The sequence below is a fragment of the Xenopus tropicalis genome, chromosome 1, assembly GCF_000004195.4.
Source record: "Xenopus tropicalis strain Nigerian chromosome 1, UCB_Xtro_10.0, whole genome shotgun sequence".
Classification (NCBI taxonomy): Eukaryota; Metazoa; Chordata; class Amphibia; order Anura; family Pipidae; genus Xenopus; species Xenopus tropicalis.
This window is the reverse complement of record NC_030677.2, coordinates 172,147,661-172,169,388: the sequence shown is the minus strand read 5'-3', so window position 1 is coordinate 172,169,388 and position 21,728 is coordinate 172,147,661. Positions and strand designations below refer to the sequence as shown.

The window sequence follows — 21,728 nt, the reverse complement described above, 5'->3', positions numbered from 1 at the left end:
GTAAATACATTATTAAAGAACAAATGATCCATTATGAACCACAAACCAATTCTGAAATAATGTGTACATGAAAGATTAATGAAGCTGTGTCATCTCCATACTGCACTGTTGTCTTTACGGTTTATAAATGGGCTTATAAAGGGAATTAGAAGTTATATCTACTATGTAAATCTTGTTATTCTGCAGCTGATATAATTTTCCCCCATTGAAAATGACATCCTATTGAGTGGCACTGAAATAGCATCAGCTTGCAGCTACATCAAGGCTGCTGGAAGCTTTCAGGTAAGTCAGATCATAGACCGTAATGTGAATAAGTCCTTGGTATTATTTAGAGCAAGCTATACATTAGCCAGACCACACATCTTACTGTCTGTGGGTTGGGGGCTTTGGTAATACAGTTGTAACAGGTGTGGGGGGGTTGTCAAATATTTCCCTTTCAAACTGCAGCAGCTGAACAATATTATACTGTCTCAACTGAGCCCTTGCTGGACAGTGAATTGAAAGAAATGGGTACCAGTGGTTTTTTAACTATGAACTGAAGGTCCTAGGCAGTTCTGGCTTTATACAATTTTACTGAGGCAATAGAATGTACTCACACACCTAACCAAATTGGAGATGGAGAGTATGGGAGGGCAGCCGCACCAACAGGTAGGGTTGCCACCTGGCCGGTTTTCACCAGCCTAGGTGGTATTACAAATTTAAGGGCAATAAAGAGAATGGGCAGAAATTTGCAAGTACCAGGTATATTCACATTGGTTGCCATGTAAGAATAAGACAGCAGGTCTACTAAAAACAATCTTTGGCTTTTATTGGACTTACAGAAGGCAAATGGCACACTGGCCCTTTAAAGTCCCCCAACAAAGCAAAACAGAAAATTAATCCTACTCCTGGCAGGAGACTAAACTGTTTTTCCACTTCTTACCCACCAGCCGCTACTGTGCTCTCACTTTACAATAGGAAAGAAACTCTGTGTTTTAGCAACAATGGACTTTTCCCTTTTTGCTGAGAGCAGTCAGATCCTCTATTGGAGAGATGGCAAACTGAGCTGCAGGCAAAGCAGCTTCTGCTTAATTCACAGCAGATACTTGCCCGACTGTAACCCTAGAGATGCTGGCAGATCGCTCACTGCCACACCGTGTAAGAGGAACTGTCAGCTGAGGCTGTGATGTGGGAGCACAATGTGAGGCTGGGGGAGACAGCAACATGACAGTAAGCAGCAGAAAAGCCAGGCAGTGAGATAAAAATGCTGTGTTACTATAACAGTGTATTTTTCCCATGCCTGTGCCAGTACTTTCACTTCCTTCTGATATTTGAGATAAATGGCACCAGTAAGCACAAATCAGGCATAAATATACTAACAGCAATACAAATTCTAAACACTAGATCAGGGATCCCCAACCTTTTATACCTGTGAGCCACATTTAAATGGAAAAAGTGTTGGGGCGCAACACAAGCATGAAAAAGGTTCCTGGGGGTGCCAATAAGAGCTGTAAATAGCCACTATGTGGACTGGCAGCATACAGAAAGCTCTGTTTGGCATTATACTTGGTTTTTATGCAACCAAAACTTGCCTCCGAATCAATATTTAAAAAATAAGCACCTGCTTCGAGGCCACTGGGAGCAACATCCAAGGAGTTGGGGAGCAACATGTTGCTCATGAGCCACTGGTTGGGGATCCCTGCACTAGATGATATCAAATGCAAATGTTGTATCCCAGTATAAACAAATTATATTCAGATAGACTCAAAAGGACACAAAGCCTACTGTATCTCCTTGCAAAACAGCGACAAGGCAATTATTCCTCATTCCCCTTTCCATATCAACACACCCCTCTTAACTGCGCTGCATTGTGTCCACATCAGTATTATGCATTACCATTCAAGCCATCCAGAGTAAAGTTAATAAGCTTAATAGTTATTACTGATCCAGTAATGTTTGTAGGCAAATGTAGGTGATGCAATATGGCATTTAATGTACAAAAAGATGTTGGTAAAAGTGCAGAGTGCAGGAAATTGCAGCCATAATGATCCATTTCTCTTACTGCTTCCTGCTCATGCACTTAGAGCCAAGAGCAAGAATAATGGCACAGCTAATTTTGTAGGAAGCCTTGCCAATAATGGTCTGTAAAGTACTTCCAAATAATGCGGGAAATATACAAGTGAGAGCCGTCGTTGGATTAGTTAACGGCATGTCTACTCCGCGCTTATAGATACACGGCTGTTCCATGAGCTGGTGTGACACAAGCAACTGTATATTTACAGTACAAAGGCAGTCACTCATGTGCTTAGCCAAACAAAGCAGGCCTATAGGGACATGGGCCAAGTGTCTACTTTGTGTAGCTACTCAAATGTGAGTTGGCATTCTCATTACTTGCTTATAATACCATCACCATGGAATGGTGGAAACTGAATTGCCTTAAGTTTAGGTTTCCCTTATATCAAGTCTCTTGTAACCCAAGTACATTGGCTGTATGTGTACACATATGGGTATGGTCTTGAGGCATAAACTGACAGCAAATACAAGATGGGTACAAACATAGTGCACATTGTCATATTCACACTGATTGCAAAAAAGGGAAAGTTGTGCTTTAGCACTGGAATTGACAATTGCACAAAACAGGCAGGTTCCTGTTATTAAGGCAAGCTGTGCATCATGCTACAATCTTGTTTCTGTGCCAGTATGGGGGGACCTGATACCCATGTCCATGCACTGGTAACACAATTAGATGAGGGAGGGAGAGGGAATGAGAGGAGGGCAGTGACATCTAAGAAGTTCTAAATTGAAAGTGAAAGTAACTGTCTGCCCCACCCATATGCTGAAGGCAGAGAGGCGGGTCTGGGAATATATGATTGACAGCTGGGACTTTAAATGGGTATAGATGTGATAATAAAAAAATGAAAGTTGGGTTACATGTTTAATAATAATTTTATTATACAGCTTTTTATGTCTGTGTGACAGATCCACTTTAATGCACAGAATGTCTTAATGTTCTTAGCATATTGATTATTGGTGAATGCAGAGGTTCTTGTCCACATTCACACTGAAACACAAACTAGAAAAAATGAAAACACAACATCATATTTTGGCATGTGTCCCTTGATCTTAACATTCATATGACACACCCTCATCATGACATGCACTTGTACACACTGTACACACTGTTAATGCAAACCAAATATTAACATCCATTTCACTGGGCAAACAGGTTTTATAGTACTCTCCAGATTCTGCTTGCTGTGTTGTATGGCCATAAACAATTTTGACTTTTAATAAAAACATGTTGATATTTAAATTGCATGTGACTAGACATAAATATGGGTGGATTTGTTGGAGTGACTTGGTCTGAGCAAATCAGATTAAAGTCTGTATTGTATTAGAGGCCTAAGTCTAACTTCCACCCTATGTCCCTTGGATTTACCATATCTGAGACTTAAGTGGCCATACACGCTACAATTACAGCTGCCATCTTTTTAAAAAGTCACGGTGACTTTCCCGCCATAGGGTTTTTGCTGCGCAGATTAGGCGCACAGACTTTTTCGCTGTGTGTGTCTTTGCCCTCAAATGGCAGCTGCTATCTTAAACAAATAGAGAAAGCTTCCAGGGCTGTTTACTCAGGTATAGTAAAGCTTTCTGCAGAATAAATATACAGTTCTAGCTTGCACTATTGTGACTAATATATTGGCAGTAAAATGCCAAAATGGTATCATCTCTACTTGGAGTAGGTTTCTTAGTGGGGTCCCTCAGGGTTCTGTACTGGGTCCACTTTTTTGTTCATTAATGACTTAGAGGAGGGTATTATAAGTAATGTATCAGTGTTTGCAGATGACACAAAACTCTGCAGCCCAATCAATTCCATCCAGGATGTGGCATCCTTGCAGCAGGATCTTGACCAACTGACAACCTAGGTGGCTAAGTAGCAGATGAGATTCAGTATTCATAAATGTTAGGTCATGCACCTTGGATGTAAAATTATGCAACCACTTATACCCTTAATGGGACTGCACTAGGCAAATCCATAATGGAGAAGGACCTTAGAGTCCTTGTAGATAATAAACTTAGTTGTAGGAAGCAATGCCAGTCAAGGGCAAACAAGGTTTTGAGCTGTGTTAAAAGGGCACAGATTCACAGGAGGGGGTTATAAGGTCCCATCTAGAATATGCTGTTCAGTTCTGGTCTCCAGTGCTCAAACAGGACATTATTGAATTAGAGAGGGTCCAGAGAAGGGCAACTAAGCTGGTAAAGGGTATGGAAAGTCTCAGTTATGAAGAAAGACTGGCCAAGTTGGGTCTGTTTACACTGGAGAAGATGCGCTTAAGAGGTGACATGATAACTATGTATAAATATATAAGGGGATCATGTAATAATCTCTCTAATGCTTTATTTACCAGTAGGTCCTTCCATTCACTGTGAAGCTGTGGAATTCTCTCCCTGAATCAGTCGTACTTAAAGAGGCTTCAGAAGGGTATTTTTTTGCCTTCCTCTGGATCAACTAGCAGTTAGGCAGGTTATATATAGGCATTAAGGTTGAACTTGGTGTACATGTGTCTTTTTTTCAATCTAACTTACTATGTTACTATAAATAGAGGCTGGGCGCCCTGACCCAATGTCTTTCCCACTGAGCTATCCTGTACTTTCTGGTAGTGTTAGAAGGAAAGATATTAAACTCTATATAAGCACTTGATATCAGGCTCCTCCACCAATGAACTAATTCCTATTAGTTACTGTAACATTTACATAACCAACCTGCAGCCCTTCAGTCGACAAAAAAATCCCCCACATCCCACTCACAGTTCAGCAACTGGAGGTCTGCATTTTATCCCTCAGACTGGGGCCCACCATTCCTCTACTGTTATGGGGCATCATTCTCATCTATATAGTGCCCAACCTGGCCAGTGTCAGAGTGGCCACTAAAGCCACGCAGGAATGCTGGAATCCTTCTTCAGAAGAAACTCAGTTCTACCAGCAACTGCCTTTGGCTGTCCATGGGATCCTGGAGGGCTATTAGGGTGTCTTCCTTCCCTAACTACATGTATCATCCTCTATAGAAACCACCAAAGTTTACATCAGTCAGAGTGCAGTATCCATGCCAAAAGTATGTGTAACTCACACAACTGTAATGCAAACACACAGAGAAGCCAATGTCACATATTTTTCATTTTATTGTATAAAATAGTATAAACCATCTTACATTGCTTGGCTAAATATTTCCGGAGTTATAGCAGTTAAGAGACATTCAGTAGTCAAGGTGGCACCTCAATACAACAAATTCATAAAGCCCCATTCAAATATTGTCATATCTAACATGAGAAGCATTCCTGGCACAGCAGCCACATGGGGGGATTAAAGTCAATAATCAACACCCTCATGTGCCATAGGCCTCAGATATATCACATTGGGAACCTCTACCCAGAGGCTGCTACTGTTTTCCTATTGTTCGTGTTTATTATTACCCATGGCTATTTCAGTTCGATGATTGCTACTGGGAGCTGAAAGTGACCCCAGATATATAACATGCCATTGAGTTTTTCCAATGAATTCATAACGTCCATCACTGGCTTTCACTCACAATACTCCATAGGTACTGTGAAATATAAAAATTGCTGTAAAATCACACCTAATATGTATGAAACCTTATGCACACCTGTGACTTGAACCTGTTTTCAGTCAGACACAAGTTATAGTGTGCTGATCTACTAATAATGCAGTTGCAGACACATGAATATACACGAAACTGCAGTACAAGTCAAAGGATGCAAGTCCTCATAGGAGACAAGTACCTGTCTGAAAAGGTGGCCATACACAGGCTGACTTCATCTATCAAGCGGTGGTGTATGGGCACCTACGTAACAGATATGATTTTTCCATAAGATTGGGGAATGCATCGGCTCGTTGATGTCTGCTGTTTTCATTCGATCGTTTGGCAACCTGACCAAACGAGCGGATCTTACAGTGTATGGCCACCTTTAGACCTGATTCTGCTTCCAAACAACTGTTCAATCTGGATTCAGGCCCAACTCACCAGCATACATTAGGCCTTAGCAGTTTAGTGTTGCAGTAACTTTCTAGCAATGGATTGTTGCTAGAGTAGCCAATTAGAACAAGCCATAGATAGGTGCATCAAGTTAGCAAATACTGGGCCAGATTCACTTCCATGGGAAAACGTCTCACCGAACTGAATCTGTCCCACTGTGTCCTATTAATGAAAGGACATTGCTGTGGCAGCAACTAGGGTGCCTGCAGGGCTCATGCTGCAATTATCTTTGCACAGTTTACAGAACAAAAAAAATATGCATTTACACTCTAAAGCAAGTTCTAATTCAATCCTCTTTCCAATCACCAGTTTCCATTCTAGATCCAGGGCCAAATCAGCAAGTGTCAGCAGCACAACTGGGGTTTTCTTCGACTTAGTTTAATATATCGTCATACATAGGGTATGGGCAGGAAACCTTATATATTTGAATATTGTATTCATATGATCAGGGATCATTGTTGCCCTGCCAAGCAAACCTCAACCAAATATTCTATTGAAAACCTTTCCTTTGGAATCAGAAAGATTCTCTCTTACATGGAAGTAATAATGTTTTATTGAGCAAAATGCATGCGTTGGTCAGATCAATACACTGGATACAAAAAGTCTACACAACCCTGCAAAATAGCAAGTTTCTGTTTAATAAAAAATAAACAAAGATATATCCTGTCAGAGTTTATTCCACCTCTGTTATTGCAAAATTGCCATCTATACAAAGCAGTTGAAAACAACAATCAGAAACTGTTTAGTGAAAGAAGGAAAAGCAAAAATCATACAAAAACCTGTTTGCATTACTGTGCTCACCCTTTAATAATCAAGGATGTGGCTGCGCACAGATCAAGCATGACTGCTCCTTTAGGATTATTTATCTTGGTCTCATACTCCAAAAGCCATGGTCCGCAAAAACTTTCCAAACATGAAAGGGATCTCATCATTAAAAGGTATCAGTCAGGACAGAGGTACAGAAAGTATCCAAATCATTAATAGTTCCACGGTGAAGACAGTCATCAATGAGTGGAGAAAATATGGCTCAACAGTGACAGTACCAAGATCAGGGCGTCTCTCCAAGATTGATGAAAAAACAAGGAGAAAACTAGTCCGGGAGGCCACAAAGAGGCCTACAGTGACATTAAAGGTGGTGCAGGATTTCTTGGCAAATACTGGTTGTTCCCTACATGTGACAACAATCAGTCCTTTTCTTCATCTGTCTGGGTCATGGGGTAGGTTAGCAAGAAGAAAGCCTTTACTTTCTTTACACAAAGAAAAACTTCCAAGCCCTTTGCAAAAAGGTACCAAGGTTGAACTATTCGGCTATAATTCCAAAAGGTATGTTTGGCGCATAAATAACGCAGCCCAATATCACAAGAACGCCGTACCCACAGAGAAGCATAGCGGGGGCAGCATGCATTACGGCTGCTTTTTATTAGCCAGAACTGGTGCTTTAGTCAAGGTGGGTGAAATCAGGAATAGCTCTGCCTTAAGCATCTGCTTTTAAGATGAAGCATGAAAATGACCCAAAGCATAAATTTAAATCAACAAAGCAATGGCTTCACTGGAGGAGGATCAATGTTCTGGAATGGTTCAGCCAGAGCCCAGACCTTAATCCGATTGAAAATCTGTGGGGGTGACCTCAAGAGAGCTGTGCCCAGGGGATGCCCTAACAATTTGACAGATCTGGAAAATGTTCCAGATGTGGCAAATTAGACTCAAAAAAGTGCTGTAAAATCAAAAGGTGTTTCAACCATTAGTTTAGGGGGTGTGTGCACTAATGCAACCACATTTTTTTTTCTTTTGCTAAAATGTTTCTGATTTCTTTGTATAGATTGCAATTTTACAATTAAGGTCGAATAAGTTCTGACAGGATTTCTCTTGGTCACTTTTTCCTTTCAGTCAACAAAAACCTGTTATTTTGCAGTTGTGTGTAGACTTTGTATATTCAGTGTATACACAAAAAAAAGGAAAAAACATTTGGGCTGACAGACACTGCTGCCACTGCCTAGAGAGTGGAGTGAAGTCGTTCAGTTAACCACTTCTATGTGAGGTTTGTGAGCGAGTGAGGTAAATAGGAAGCTTAGCATCTTTATGATAATAATGAGACATGGGGTAAAGATGTGCATGTAGTATCTCTGTTTATGTTTGTTTGCCACTAACTTGGCCAGGTTCTTAGCACACTGACATATTCCTAATTCCATTAGCCTACTTATGGATATGCAGACACTGATATTCATTTTCCATGATCAATACAGTTAAGCATAACCCAACCCCACCCCTGGGATAGGGATTGAAACATGTGAAGATATGTCTCAATAAAATACCTGTGAGGACAATTTTGAGTCACACCCAAGTCATCCACTCAACATGGCTCATTGTCCGTGCCACTTTATTGGCACAAGTCTGAGGAATCAATACTGTTTCTTAACAAATCACTGAATATGATATCACAGTTAGCATTTGTGTAGCAAGCACATTGTCAGTGGATAAATTCTTAATTTTCCTCATCTATTCACTCTAATAAAAAATATACTCAAAAATATTATAAGCAGAAGGTTTGGCTTCGGGATTCTTTCATTAGCCATTCATTACATTCGCACTCTTCACATTCTATTTTAAAAAAAAAAAATGTTTTTATTTAGGTACAAGAGAACTGGCTGCAGGCTTCGGGACATTGCGGTGATATTAGTCAAGAACACTTTGATCGAATGACTCCAGTAAGTAAAAGTACACTTGGTAGTACATGGCTTTATACAGTGGCCTAGAAAATTGCCACCTAACTCATGGCTGATGTAGCACATTCAAGTTCCGATGTGCATATTATCTGAATTCCTTTCACAGTCCTTTGATTTCCAAGTGTCGTGCAGCTGCTGGAGACGCTTATAGGTTGTTAGACTTACATTCAGAGCTGGATGGACTTCACAGATACCGGCCTCTCCTATCAGAGACAGGCCACAGATTCCAAAGTAGGCATGCAGTGCATCTGTAAGGTGATATGAAATTATACGACAATATGAGTGCTGATTGGATAGATAAAATTCATACAATCCTATGCTCAGGTATTATAGAGAACTGCAGGTCAAACAAACTCCCACAGTTTTGCTTATAAAAAGCACACGCATACACACTGGCCCTGTCTAAAGAAGACCAGAAATGTATGTAGGATGGCTTTTTGCAATAGTATGATTGGTTTCTAAGCTAGATCAAAGCAAAGAACTAAAACCCCATATCCAGAACCAATAAACTGCCAACTTCATCTGGAGCAGCTGAGTCGGCAGTGCTTGCTGGCCTGTATGGACACCTTAAAGAACAACTAAAGCCAAACTAAAGAAGTAGGGCAGAAATGTTGTACATTGTGTTTTAGGCTTCTGTACCAGTCCAAGGCAACCACAGGTCTTTAGCAGGGAAGATCTGTGCCCCCAAAGATGCCCCAGTAGCTCCCCATATTCTTTTTTGAAGATTCCCTGCACATGCTCTGTGCTGCTGTCACTTACTGAGCTTAGGGACTGACTGTATATATACAATATAAGTGTAACAATACAGGGATTTAGATTCTCATTAAATGGCAGCTCTAAACCAGTGCAATTGGCATCACAATTTAACACCGGCATCAGCTTCTATGACATGTGAGCCTTATTTTCTGCTTGATAATTTGTGATGACCCCTAAGCTTAGCTTCTCAGCAGCTCAAGAAGCATTCGGATGACACTTAAACTCCTAGCAAAATCCAAGTTGATGAACCCCCTGAGCACAATTTTGAAACCCTGGTCCATAACTGTTATAGAGATTCTGAAACTTAAGGCTAGTGCAGCAAGATAAGTATTTAACACACTACTTTGTTTTTACCTATATTTATTTTCAGGGTTTAGTTCTCCTTTAACATTATCAATTTTGGCTCTGTATCATTTAGACACAGTTATAATATGAATGACCCCTCTCTCTAATGTACAGTATTCACCATGAGAAACAATGCTTTTGGCTACAAATAACATATGAGCCTGATGAATATAACCCAACATAACATGGGCATTTGCTCATTTGGCAACCATAACCCAGTGTGCCCTCCAGCCCACTGGGACATATGGAACCATATTTAAGCATGTATGGAATGCAAAATGAGATGCCCACGTTCCCAGACACAGCACAGGCATAAATTACATACTTTTTTTTATTGTCTGTTCCCCACTCTTTCTATATGATCTACAGTGCAGTACTCCAATGCAAACATCTACACTGGAAAAGCAGAAATTAACTAAAAGTAATTAGACACGCATACACACATACCTGGGTGGCTATCTGGCCATTTTGCAAAGCCTCCAACAATGCGATCTTGGGTGGATAATATAAAATTTCTGTTTTTCTCAAAATTGGTATATTTGAAGATGTCTAAGAGCTGTACAGGAGACAAACCCACAAATATAAGAGGCAGCATTATGCACATAGGCATGACAATACACGGATAGAAATGAAAACATATAGGCTGCCACTACCCTACAGCAGGGATGGGCAAACTTTGGCAGAACATTTTTTTTTTTTAATTTTTATTTTTTTTTAACTCAAGCGTCCAGCATTCTCCTCTTTAGGGTGCAAGTTGTTCTGCAACAGCTGGAATGCCAAAGAATGCATTTCCCTGAGCAGTTCAGTCAGGGATAGTAATGAATTGCTTAAATAATTTTTTCTCAGAAATAAAAAACAGTAGCTTGTCCTTGATGGTAACTAAGCTGCATAAATTTATATTGGTGGCAAAAACATTCAATTACTAGTTTTTTTTTAATATATAAGCAATTCCACATGGCACTGGGAATTGTGTGATTTATTTAAGTCAAAGGAGGAACATGTGGCTTAAAAAAAAAAAAAAAGTCAAAATCTCAGGGGGACATGGACATCAGGGATTTCTCCTCCTGAGAATGAGACCTTTTAATTAATAATTGAACAAGGTCACTGAATATATTCTTTTTTAATTCTGTATGCTAGCAATTCATTTGAGTGTCAAACGGACACCAGGATAGTTTTGTGCTTTTTTGGCATCCTGTATTTACTTATAGAAAGGGAAAGATAGAGGAGAATATTGTGCACCTAAATCTTCGCTGCCCTTGGTCAGGTTTGCAGACCTTCACTTACTCCCCACAACACACCAATTTATACAGTTTTACACAATTTGTTGCATTGTGCAGGATATTATAGCCTGGGTGGGTTAGTTTGTTTTCATAACTATTCAATACATTTGCTCTTTTAATGATTAAAGTAAAAGTTCAGTTTCAGCAATATTCTTTCCCTCGCTGTACTTATGGTAAAGCAGTGCAGAGTGGCAAGCATGGGCATTCTTCTTTTGTTGTCTGTCCTTTGTTTGATACTCTGATCACTTATTTTGTTTGTCTGTGGAAGGTGCCTTCAATCTACTTAAATTTTTGCATGAAAAGAATCCTGATATTTCAACCTAAAGGCAGATATTTTCTTTTATGTGAGGGTTTAATTTCCCAGTATTATCTAATGTCAGCTACATTACAACTCTCTTCAATTATTGTTACAATAAGTATTACATTTCTACCTTCCCTGGCTGTGCTTTACCATTAGTGTTGCTCCAACCCAAAAGGAGTAACAAGTGTCAACGGGTTTGTTTGGCCTTCCATGAAAACCATTTTGTTGCCTCATTAGACACCACCTTCCTATTCTGTTCAGTTCCTTCTCTGAAAATACTTCCTCGAGCTTCCCCATCAGGCAAAGGGAAGCAATGCCACAAAAGGTTGAGCCTCCTGTAAAAAATAAAAATAAAAAATGAATCTTTATTTTCATAACATTACTTGTTTAAGCAGCAGCTTACAGACAGGGAAACACAAAAAATCAGGTGATGTAAACTTGAGACAGATTGGAATCTTAAAAAATGGGCAACTATCTTGTTCTCTATATAGTCAGTGTTAATCTGCCAGTGTGAATTCTGAGAAAATATTGAGAGTTTAACTTTTCTTATTGTAGGAAAAAAAGCCATGACAGTGAATGTTTACTAAATCACAAAAGTTTCCAACATTTTTCCTACAACTGTTTTAATATATTTAATGAGTCAATTTTTCAACCCATTTTTTTTCCTAGCTGCAACCAACATACCCATGCTGTCACAAACAAAATTTCACCTGCTCTGATTGGCTGATCCCAGCATGATCAACACCATGCTTGTGCTATTTGCACCACAGCATAGAGGATTTTTATTTTTTAATAATGGGACTTAAAGTTTTTTTCTGGTTTGGGAATTTGATAGTAGAAAAGGGATCCTGTATGAGTTCTAGCTACCTAGGTATCATGGGAGGAAACATGCAAATGAATCCATTATTACCTATGGCCAACTGTGCATCCAAAACCACTGGTTTAATAGCATAGATAAAGATTACATTTAGAGCCTTGACTTGCAGATAGCCTGTTTCAGTGCCAGGTATTGGAACACTGCTTCTGAAAAGTAGGAGATGGAGAGCAAACCAAACAGAAGAACCCACAAATTAGGGTAGGAAGGGCCAATCCATAGGAGTGTCAGCAAGTCCATATACTACTTATCATGTTGTTGTGCAATGAAGCAAGGGATAAAGGAGCACATGCTTACCATGGGCTTCCAAGCCAGCCCCCTGGCCCAAAGCATTTTCGTATGACTGAAAAAGATAATAATTAGAATTAGGGTCCTTAATTCCAGTAACATCTTATGGCATGTTTTTGCCACAAATATAATTTCTTATTTTAAAATAGTCTCTGTTTAAACCTATAAAGCAAAGATAAAATGGGATAAAGAAGGCAATAACTCCATACAGTAAGGGCTATAGCACTTGTGTGTTTCTCCAACAACCTCTTGCTGGCAGAGAAGCAGAAGGACTGACTTATGCCCCCTCCCTTAGGCACTGAAAGTACAGGCGGTTCATCCGGGCAAGAACCTCCTGTACCAAAAATTTTAGGAGGTTTCCTTTTAATATAATGGTAGGTAGCACAGAGTGTTTCAGATGCATTTCTGCTGGTTGAAGTATGATGATAGAGTAATGCCCAGTATTTCATGGTATGGGTTTATTGCATCCTTTTATCCCAACTCAAGGTAGAGAAAATGCCCCGTGTGTCATCAGCCTAAAAGGCTTTATCTGCCACCTCTTAGGGCAAAGGGACCCTCTTAGGGTCCTGCTGTCAGAGCAGATACACGGAGCTGTGGAATAAAGTGGATCCACTTCTCTCCTCCTGCTTAAGAAATGCAGGCTGAGAGCAGCATAGCCAATGTGTGCCCTTGACCATATACACATAGAATTACTTCACAATCTAGAAGATAATGAAAAATAAGCCCTCATTTGAGGAACTATAGGTAAAGACAAGCAAATAACTCTCATGCACGCCAGCTATTCATATAAATGTTTTCTTTTTATACAATGCTATATGCATCATATGAGACACTGTAATATGGAAATGGTTTTGTTTTTATTATGCAAAAGCATCATAGTTATTTGCAAAACTATTATTGACATATTGATATTGTGCCAAGGAAGCACGAGAAGCTTGGCTTAAGGTCCCCATACACGGGCTGATTGTAGCTGCTGATATCGGTCCCTTTCGACATCGCCAAGCGAGCGGATCTGCCAGTGTATGGGGACCTTTAGACCTGTGGCACAGAAGATGGATTTTAGTTTTCTTTGGCTGAAACTTCCCCCCCCTTCCCATAGAGTTAAATGACAATGCTTGCAAGTGCCAAATCTGACTCCTGCCACCGATTGCTGCTTGATAGAGTTCTAGTATGTGCTCTCAGGCCAAAACCTGCCGATAAGCACGAGTGCTGGCCCTTCCAGTAAGGGATTATTTGCAGGACTAAAACCTAAACTCCACCAGAGTCATTACTTATGTCTACAAGGACAGCTTGTGCATTTGCCCATTTTTACCTTACTGGCCCATTTGTACCACACTGACAAAAAAATAAATTGTAAAAAGAGCTCTGTTTCAAATTTAAAGTAAACTTAAATGTTTTAAAACACACAATGGTTATGTTTCTTTACACTTCTACATTTTTCGTCAAATAATGCCACCCTATTGTACTCAACAAATATTTTGGCTAGAATACACTCATGCGTGAATTTTCTGGCTTCAATTCCCTCCCTTGTGTGCTAACAGGGAAACTGCCTGGAGTGCCATTATCCTAAAGGTACCAAGGAAGCCAAATTAACTGATCTTTCCCCAATATTGGACTGATCAGATTTTCTGTCAGATACTGGCAGGTAGGCCCATCTCAAGGGCCCGTACCCGAACTGATAAGGTGGCAACTCAGTTTGCCCTGTGTTCAGCCTGCGTAAAGCTACCTTAACTGTGTCAGCAGACAAGCGCTCTTCAACACTAAGAACTAACTCTCCCAAAACCTATACAAAGATGCCCCACTAGATGATCCTTATTCTTCTTATTTTTTAATAAGGCACAGCACAAAATACTCCCATGTTCTGACGTTTTAACTATAGTAATTGTGTGTACAAAATAACAGTAGAAGAAGAAGAAGACGGATGCCTTTGTTAATAAAACAGGCTCCCATTGCTTGATATGCCCCTTACTTGCCTGCCCTCTTGCCAATTACTTTGAAAGTCTTAGGCCCACCTTATCATTTGTCTAGAGCAGAAGAACAGCAAGAAGGAGAACTAAACTCCCAGCATACTTTGCAGATCACAAGGGGCTCTAATTCTCTAAACAGAGGTGGTACTGTCTGTAGAACAACGGTAACTGTTATCACAAAAGTATATATTTCTCTCTAAAGAATAGGGAAAGCAGATTTGAAAACATGCATAATTTAAAGTAAAAAAAAAATATTAGATATTTTTTAAGAACACATTTTCATTGTATCCTATTTCTATAGATGCTGCATGCACTTACCATACTCCTCCTAATGTAATCAATCGACCTTTCCATATCCATACCCGACCAGTCATTCAGCATGTAACAAATACACGCAGCACAGTATACAAACCGCATGTCATTTTCACTTCCCTCAGGGACAGCACAAAAGCTTAAAAAATAAACATAAAGGTCTGTAAATTATCAACAGCTCAGAAATTCATTAGCTGCACTTACAAACTTAGATTTAACATCACGTCCTGAACAGCACTGTAATTAGCAACATAGTGCTTATTCTGTTTATTTTGTCAGGCATAATAAATATAAGGCACTGCAACTATTGTGTTACTATAGATCCAGCCACAAAGCTGGTAGCGCTGCAATAGTGGAAACAGCAGTGAGTTTTTGTGCCCCCCATGAAATGCTGTAAGAGCACCTTCAGGAAGATGCAAATATTAACAGTGTGACGCTTCCAGTGAGTTAAAAGTAAAAAATCCATTCTACCCTGCCCCAATAATTGCCTGATCCTGCACACCATTTATTATTTAGAATGCTTTATTAGAAAATACCTGCTAAAACTTGGCTTACGGTCATTTGAAATAGGGCGATACGGCGATGCAGGGTAGAATCCACTATGCGACGATTGATTGATCGATCCTAGCCTTCTTTCTGTATAGGAAGGAGTCGGGCTAGGATCGATCGCATAGTGGATCCTTCCCTGCATCACCTCATTTCAAATGACCGGAAGACAAGTTTTTGCTGGTATTTTCTAACAAAGCAATCAAAATAATGAATGGTGTGCAGGATAGGGCAATTATTGAGGCAGGGTAGAATAGATTTTTTACTTGAAAATTTTTAGTGTTACTTTTCCTTTAAAGACAGCCAGGCAGCCTACCAGAAGGTACTAACAGGCCAAAGCTTTTTATTTTAAAGCTGAGATGGGGTTTCTAGTTTGTGTTTACCTTCCATCGGGAAGTTGAAGAGCACGCAATCCTGCCAGGCATGCCTCTTTATTTACACGGCTTAAATCATCACCCAGTATAAGAAGGCTGGCTATAGCTGTGTAGGTCATTGCTATATGGCCACTGTCATGAGGATGATAAAGTCCATGGCCCTGAAAAGATGAAAGGTTATTAGTTTGTTTTTAATCACATGACTGTAGACAAACCATTTTTGAAGCAGAAATATTAAAACAGCACCATAAAGCTTTTTCAAATCTTTATTATTTTGAGGGGCATTACAGCAACACCTATCAGTAATCAGCAACACTAAGCACGCACAGTTAAAGCAAATCTGGACTTGGGTTCAACTGTGCATGCAGTCACTCAGGGCAGTCTCCTCCCTTTTTTTGGATCCCTAACTTCAATGGGAGGGAGGGCGGGAGGGATGCTGGTACAAAGGGTAAAAAGAAAATAATCCACATAGCTCTATCTTTGAGACTCATGATAAACATAATTTGTATTGCCCCCTATAAGAATGATGTTGTTTCATCACAGGTCCCTTTGGCCACAGGTCATGCCTTCTGCTGACAAGAACCTTTGAGAGGAGTGAGAAAGGATTATGGGCACATGAAAGTGACAATCACTGAACACACGAGAAGGCATATTCTGCAGACAGTTGGCAAATGCATAAACAAAGCTGATTGCAGCTTAACTTACCAGCAAGAAAAATACAAAAATAAAAATGTTCTGGAGACTTCTCAGAGTACATGGAATAGCCTGATTAAGTTGCTGGCAAATGTCATTTTTAATCAGCTTAAAAGCTGCCACAAAAAAGCAATCAGCTCAATGTGCCTGTAAAGCTAGGTACAATGCCAATCTATTCCTGGAGCAATCAATAGCTGAATTGGTATTTCTCATTCACAAAATCAATAAAGCCAGGGTGAGTATGCCAACATACCTTTGAAGGATTAAATGGTAACCCCAAACATGATGATCCCCGAAAGCCACATCGATCAAGATTTGATTCTGTAACCAATGCCAACAATTAGTGGAGCTCTCAAGCAGAAAAGTGAGGAACATAAATTAGTGCTAGGTTTTATCACTATATGTTTCTCGCATTTCAAGTACACAAAGACCCAAACATTCCCACAAAAGCCCAATATAAAGCACCGGTCTGTGGCAGATTATAGCAGCTGTCGGACATTTGCCAGTTGCTTGGTCGCTTTCAATGGCTGCAATGGAGTTCTCTGTAACAAGCTTAAAAAGGGTAACATGAAAATAATTACTAGTGCTTTTAAGGCCCACGATGGCTACCTGGTTGCTATGGTAGTTTAAACGTTTATCTAAAATTGTTTAAAAGGGAAGACCACCTTAAAAGTGCTCTTACACATTCCTAAAGGGATGGGGAGGTTTGGCTACAGATGTATTTGGGACCAGGGGTGCTTGCACCGGGCAACTTGCAAATGGAAAACCCTGCTGCCAACAAATATTCAAAGGGACATTATGTTGAACAGTTATGGATTTAGTAAAAAGGGCACTTGTTTATTTTACTTGTTTGAATCTAGGCTGTTTTCAATGAGAAAACAAACTTCCAAGAATAATTAAATGATCTGATGGTTACAAGACCGAAGGATGTATTTTGTATGATTATGTTTGGAGGCTATTTTTCAACTAAAGTGATAAGTGCATTGCCAGTAGTTTAGATTTAAATATGTATTTCTCAGTCTGTACATGCACCCCTGCCCTGCAGACATTAAATGGCATATTTAGGGAAAAAATCTTGCAAACGTTGAACACATAGTTAATTAATTAAGGTGGATACAACCCTTTCAAGTGAACCCAGCACACACACAAACCTATCCTGACCTATCTATACACTCACATACTGTGCATAAACTATATATTCCAACATCAATACTAACTGTAGATTTTAGTATCACAATAGCCTTGGATACTATGCTTGTTCAAGAACTCATCCAGGCCCCCTCCTAAGGGCTCTGGTACACGGGGAGAGCAGGGAGTTTTGCCGCGGGCGACTAATCTCCCCGTGTACCAGAGCCCTAAAGGCATTAACAGAATCTGCCATTACAACAACATTACTAGGAAGGGCATTCCCCAACCTCGCTGCCCTCACTGTGAAAAACCACCTACGCTGCTTCAAATGGAAGCTCTGTTTCTCTAATCTAAAGGGGTGACCTCTGGTGCGCTGGTCATTTTTATCTGCCTATAACTCACTCTACTTGAACTGCCAAATACGAATCAAGTCAATATTATTAACTTTAAACACACATTTAAACTAACATTATTAACCACCCCTACAAACACACACAATGAAGGCTGGAAGCCAGAAAGCTGCCTACAAACACACAGCTTCCTGCCTAATCATAGTGATCAGCCCCAGTACAAGTTAAAATAGACGGTAAGGGTCTTTTACACTTCTCATTACTCTACTCTGGTGTTCTTTTCTTGCCGTTTTAGAAAATTGGATTCATGACCATGCACAGGAGTGATTTCTTTCTCTATAGCAGCATTTAAAGAACAAACGGTTTAATAAATGGCCTAGTGCCTAGCCTGTCTCTAAAACAGATTTTAGGTCCAAAAACTCCAGAATGTACCAACCAATATGTGAGTGTAAACTTACCAGCGCTTTGGAAATAAAGTTGCACCATGAGGTTGGTGGCTAGTATTGTGTACAGTGTTACAGAACAAACAGCACTTAGAACCCTTGTGAACACAAATTTTGAACTAAAGCACTTATATATTATTCTGGTATAGGTTGAACTTGATGGACTGGTGTGTCTCTTTCATCCATATTTAATATATAAATTTATTTGCTTAACAACATAAAAAAAAAAAACACAGTGAGACCTGAAAGTGATTGCCATTTAATACATGTTGCATGGTACTCACTGTCTTCAGTGGGAAGGACTTGGAGAGAGTAAATCCATTCTATTATTTCTGATTTGTTGATCACATTTAATGAATCCAGCATATCGAGTCCAGAAAGTGCGAAAAATGCAATGGTTAATCTGAAAATAAACGAACACTTCACATTAATATCTCCTCATTTATAAATGACATATACTTCTTCGAACTAGAACAGAAAAGGGGGAGTTAATTATATAATTATTATATAATAAAAGTTATATAACTGTTCTATTTTATGCAGCTTTGAGGTCAGTATAAATACAACTTAAAGGGAAATTATAGTCCTCATTTCTTTACATGAACTAATTCATATAAGGTATGTCTGTGTAAAAAAATATTTATATATTTATATTGCTGGAAGTTCAAATAATTTGTATATGCATATACCTGCAGCTTAGCTGAACACCCTCAGGAGCACATGTATCAAAATAAAAAATTAATAAATACAAATCACACATAAGTGCTACTAATATCTATTTTGCAATTATTTAAGAAAAAAATGAGAGATTAATAGCGCTAATTGTGGGGAATGGCTATTTTCCCCACTCATGTTCAAATGAAAAACCAATTTCCAGTGATTTCTACAGCATGCTGGTAGATTAGAGCTAATGTGGTTCAACTTCACATCATTTTGCATTTGTTCATAATTAAAACAAGGTCGCTTTTACCTCACATTTGCTTTTAATAAGCGCAGATATTCAGCCACAACAGTTTATAAGTGTGTAATAAATACACCCCAGGCGCCCTTGTACCTCATATACAGAAATGAAATCCAAAACACCAGCAACATGGCACCACATAAATAAGAAAGCACAGAGACATCCCTTTATGGGCAGAGAGATGATGTACAAGTGGAAGCATACACCAGCTCTGTGTAAAAGCTTTAACCCCAAGCATTATCTAACAGACAAGCCTGACCTGCTGTATGTGTAAGTACCACCGGCTATACCCAGTACAGTCCATGGGGCCACTGAATGAAGCGACCCACTTATATTGTTGCACTATGATACATATAATTTATATGCATGCCAACAGGATATATTATAGGCAAATATGGGCTGATATTTCTATTAGCCAACACAAAGTGACGAGCCCCTGCCCATGGCACAACTAATGATATAGACCACACTACAGGAGCAACATACAGTCACTCCACCAATCCCACAGCTCTTATTTCATTTGCCGGATAAACATCCGCTGTTAAATAGTCCCAGTAGGCACATCCTATGGTGGCTGATCGCCGCCTTGTCTATGACCCTTTCTCCGTTCGTACGCGGATAACCATTGGCTTCCTTACCTGTTTGTCTCTAGAGAAGCACACTGCTCGGGTAGGAGCTGCAGGCTACGCTGGAAATAGCGGACATGCCGATCGGGAAGGAACAAGAGCCTCTCTTCGGGCGAGCCATTCTCATCCTCAGCCATCCCGCTGTCCCCAAGTCCCCTGAGCCCTACTGTAGCTGAGAGATTCTACTGGGGAACCTAAACTCACTTGTCACAGTCACGTGATGGCGTGTCGCCGGAAGTGAGGCGTTTAGACAGGAAATGATGGGTCGGAACCATTGATTAGGAATGGTTTCTGAGTGGAGAGGAAGAGAATGTGTATTACTGTCACTGAAATATAAATGTAGTGTAGAGCGTGTGTTACATGTGACCCCGTTTCCGCTATGTGAGAGAATACTGAATAGGAGCTGAGGGTGTAGTTTGACTACAACTTACTGAGGCTGTGTAGTGCAGATAGTATAAATGGATGCCAGAGAGGTTCTTATGGTGAACTATAACATACCTCCCAACATTTGAAAAATGAAAAGAGGGACAAATTGATTTGGCGCCTGCAGCCCACTTTTGTGACCACGCCCCAATTACCCCACACCATCCATTTTTTTATATAGTTGAAATGGCGGGATCAGACACAAATGTGCTATACCCTCATACTGTACTTCCTAAGGAAAACAATATAGCAACTCCTACATATAAAATACAAATATAGAGAGAAGGCAGTCAGTTATAAGTGAGTTATAACTATGTACCAGTTTTGTCCCCCATACACAGTGCCCCCAATGGCCCAACACACAGTACCCCCCCATACACAGTACCCCCAATTGCCCCCATAGACAGTACCCCCCATACACAGTTGTTAATTGCCCCCATAGACAGTACTCCCATACACTGTGCCCCCATAGACAGTACCCCCCCACAGAAAGTGCCCCCATAGAAAGTACCCCCCATACACAGTGCCCCCATAGAATGTACCGCCAATCCACAGTGCCCCCCCCCCCCTTCACACTCTTCAGCGGCTGCTCTCCGTATGCGGCTTCTTATACGGCGGTGGCAGGCCCTTTTATAAGGTTGCGCCCCGTGCGTACGTGTGACGTCAATACGCCCAGGTGCAACCTTATAAAAGGGGCCCTCGTTTACGGGGCCCTGTCCCCGACTTTCACTAGAGGTATAGTATCCTCTAGGGTACAATGGCTTCTGGGGCCTACAGTCTGCTCCCAGGCTCAGATGGAGCTCTGCTTGGAAGACAGCATGCAACCAAAAGAGGAAGCCACTCCTCCTTACTAGACACTATATCAGTCTGCAAGGGGAGTGGTCAACCTATCTAAACCTATAGGGGATACAGTTACATAACTGAACCGGAGTAGAAGGGCTCTGCCCAATAACAATAAAGGTGTGAAGTGGTAGGGTATAAAGCCATAGGGAGCTTAACCCTATCGGTCCCTACAGTAGGATGATAATAATATGATTTATTATTAAATATAAGAAAGGACAGAAGCTACTTTTGTATGACAAGCAATGGCTGAGGGTTTAGGCATACAAAGTGGAAGTTATTATGTGATAACTGCAGGGGCAGGCCAACTGGGCACCGTAGGCAAACTGGTCGGCCACCACACGCCCCGCTACGCCCCCCCCCCCGTTCCTTTGGTGTGCATAAGCAATTGGGGGTGTGTGCACGATGCGATGTATCATTGCCCCCGCCACTAATAACAAGCAGCGGGGGCAATGACAAAGAAGGAA

The 21,728-nt window shown here is 40.4% G+C and overlaps 1 protein-coding gene across 1 annotated transcript; it reads right to left on the bottom strand.

The window, feature by feature from the left end:
- Positions 1 to 8,632: 8,632 nt before the first annotated feature.
- On the bottom strand, positions 8,633 to 20,184 carry pggt1b (protein geranylgeranyltransferase type I, beta subunit). The gene is made up of 9 exons (NM_001008136.1): positions 20,011 to 20,184; positions 18,696 to 18,814; positions 16,744 to 16,811; positions 15,807 to 15,958; positions 14,884 to 15,016; positions 12,608 to 12,653; positions 11,587 to 11,771; positions 10,303 to 10,411; positions 8,633 to 9,002 (listed from the first exon to the last, which is right to left on the bottom strand). Exons 1-9 carry the CDS (start codon positions 20,133 to 20,135, stop codon positions 8,821 to 8,823), a joined length of 1,119 nt encoding a protein of 372 aa, NP_001008137.1. The 5' UTR covers positions 20,136 to 20,184; the 3' UTR covers positions 8,633 to 8,820.
- Between the last annotated feature and the right edge of the window lie 1,544 nt (positions 20,185 to 21,728).

Excerpts from the sequence above, each read along its gene's own strand:
- pggt1b (NM_001008136.1), bottom strand. The coding sequence starts at position 20,135 with ATGGCTGAGGATGAGAATGGCTCGCCCGAAGAGAGGCTCTTGTTCCTT. Across the intron at positions 18,815-20,010 it reads GCTTCTCTAGAGACAAACAG|ATTAACCATTGCATTTTTCG; the intron begins GTAAGGAAGCCA and ends GTTTATTTTCAG. Across the intron at positions 15,959-16,743 it reads TACCATTTAATCCTTCAAAG|GGCCATGGACTTTATCATCC; the intron begins GTATGTTGGCAT and ends TCATCTTTTCAG.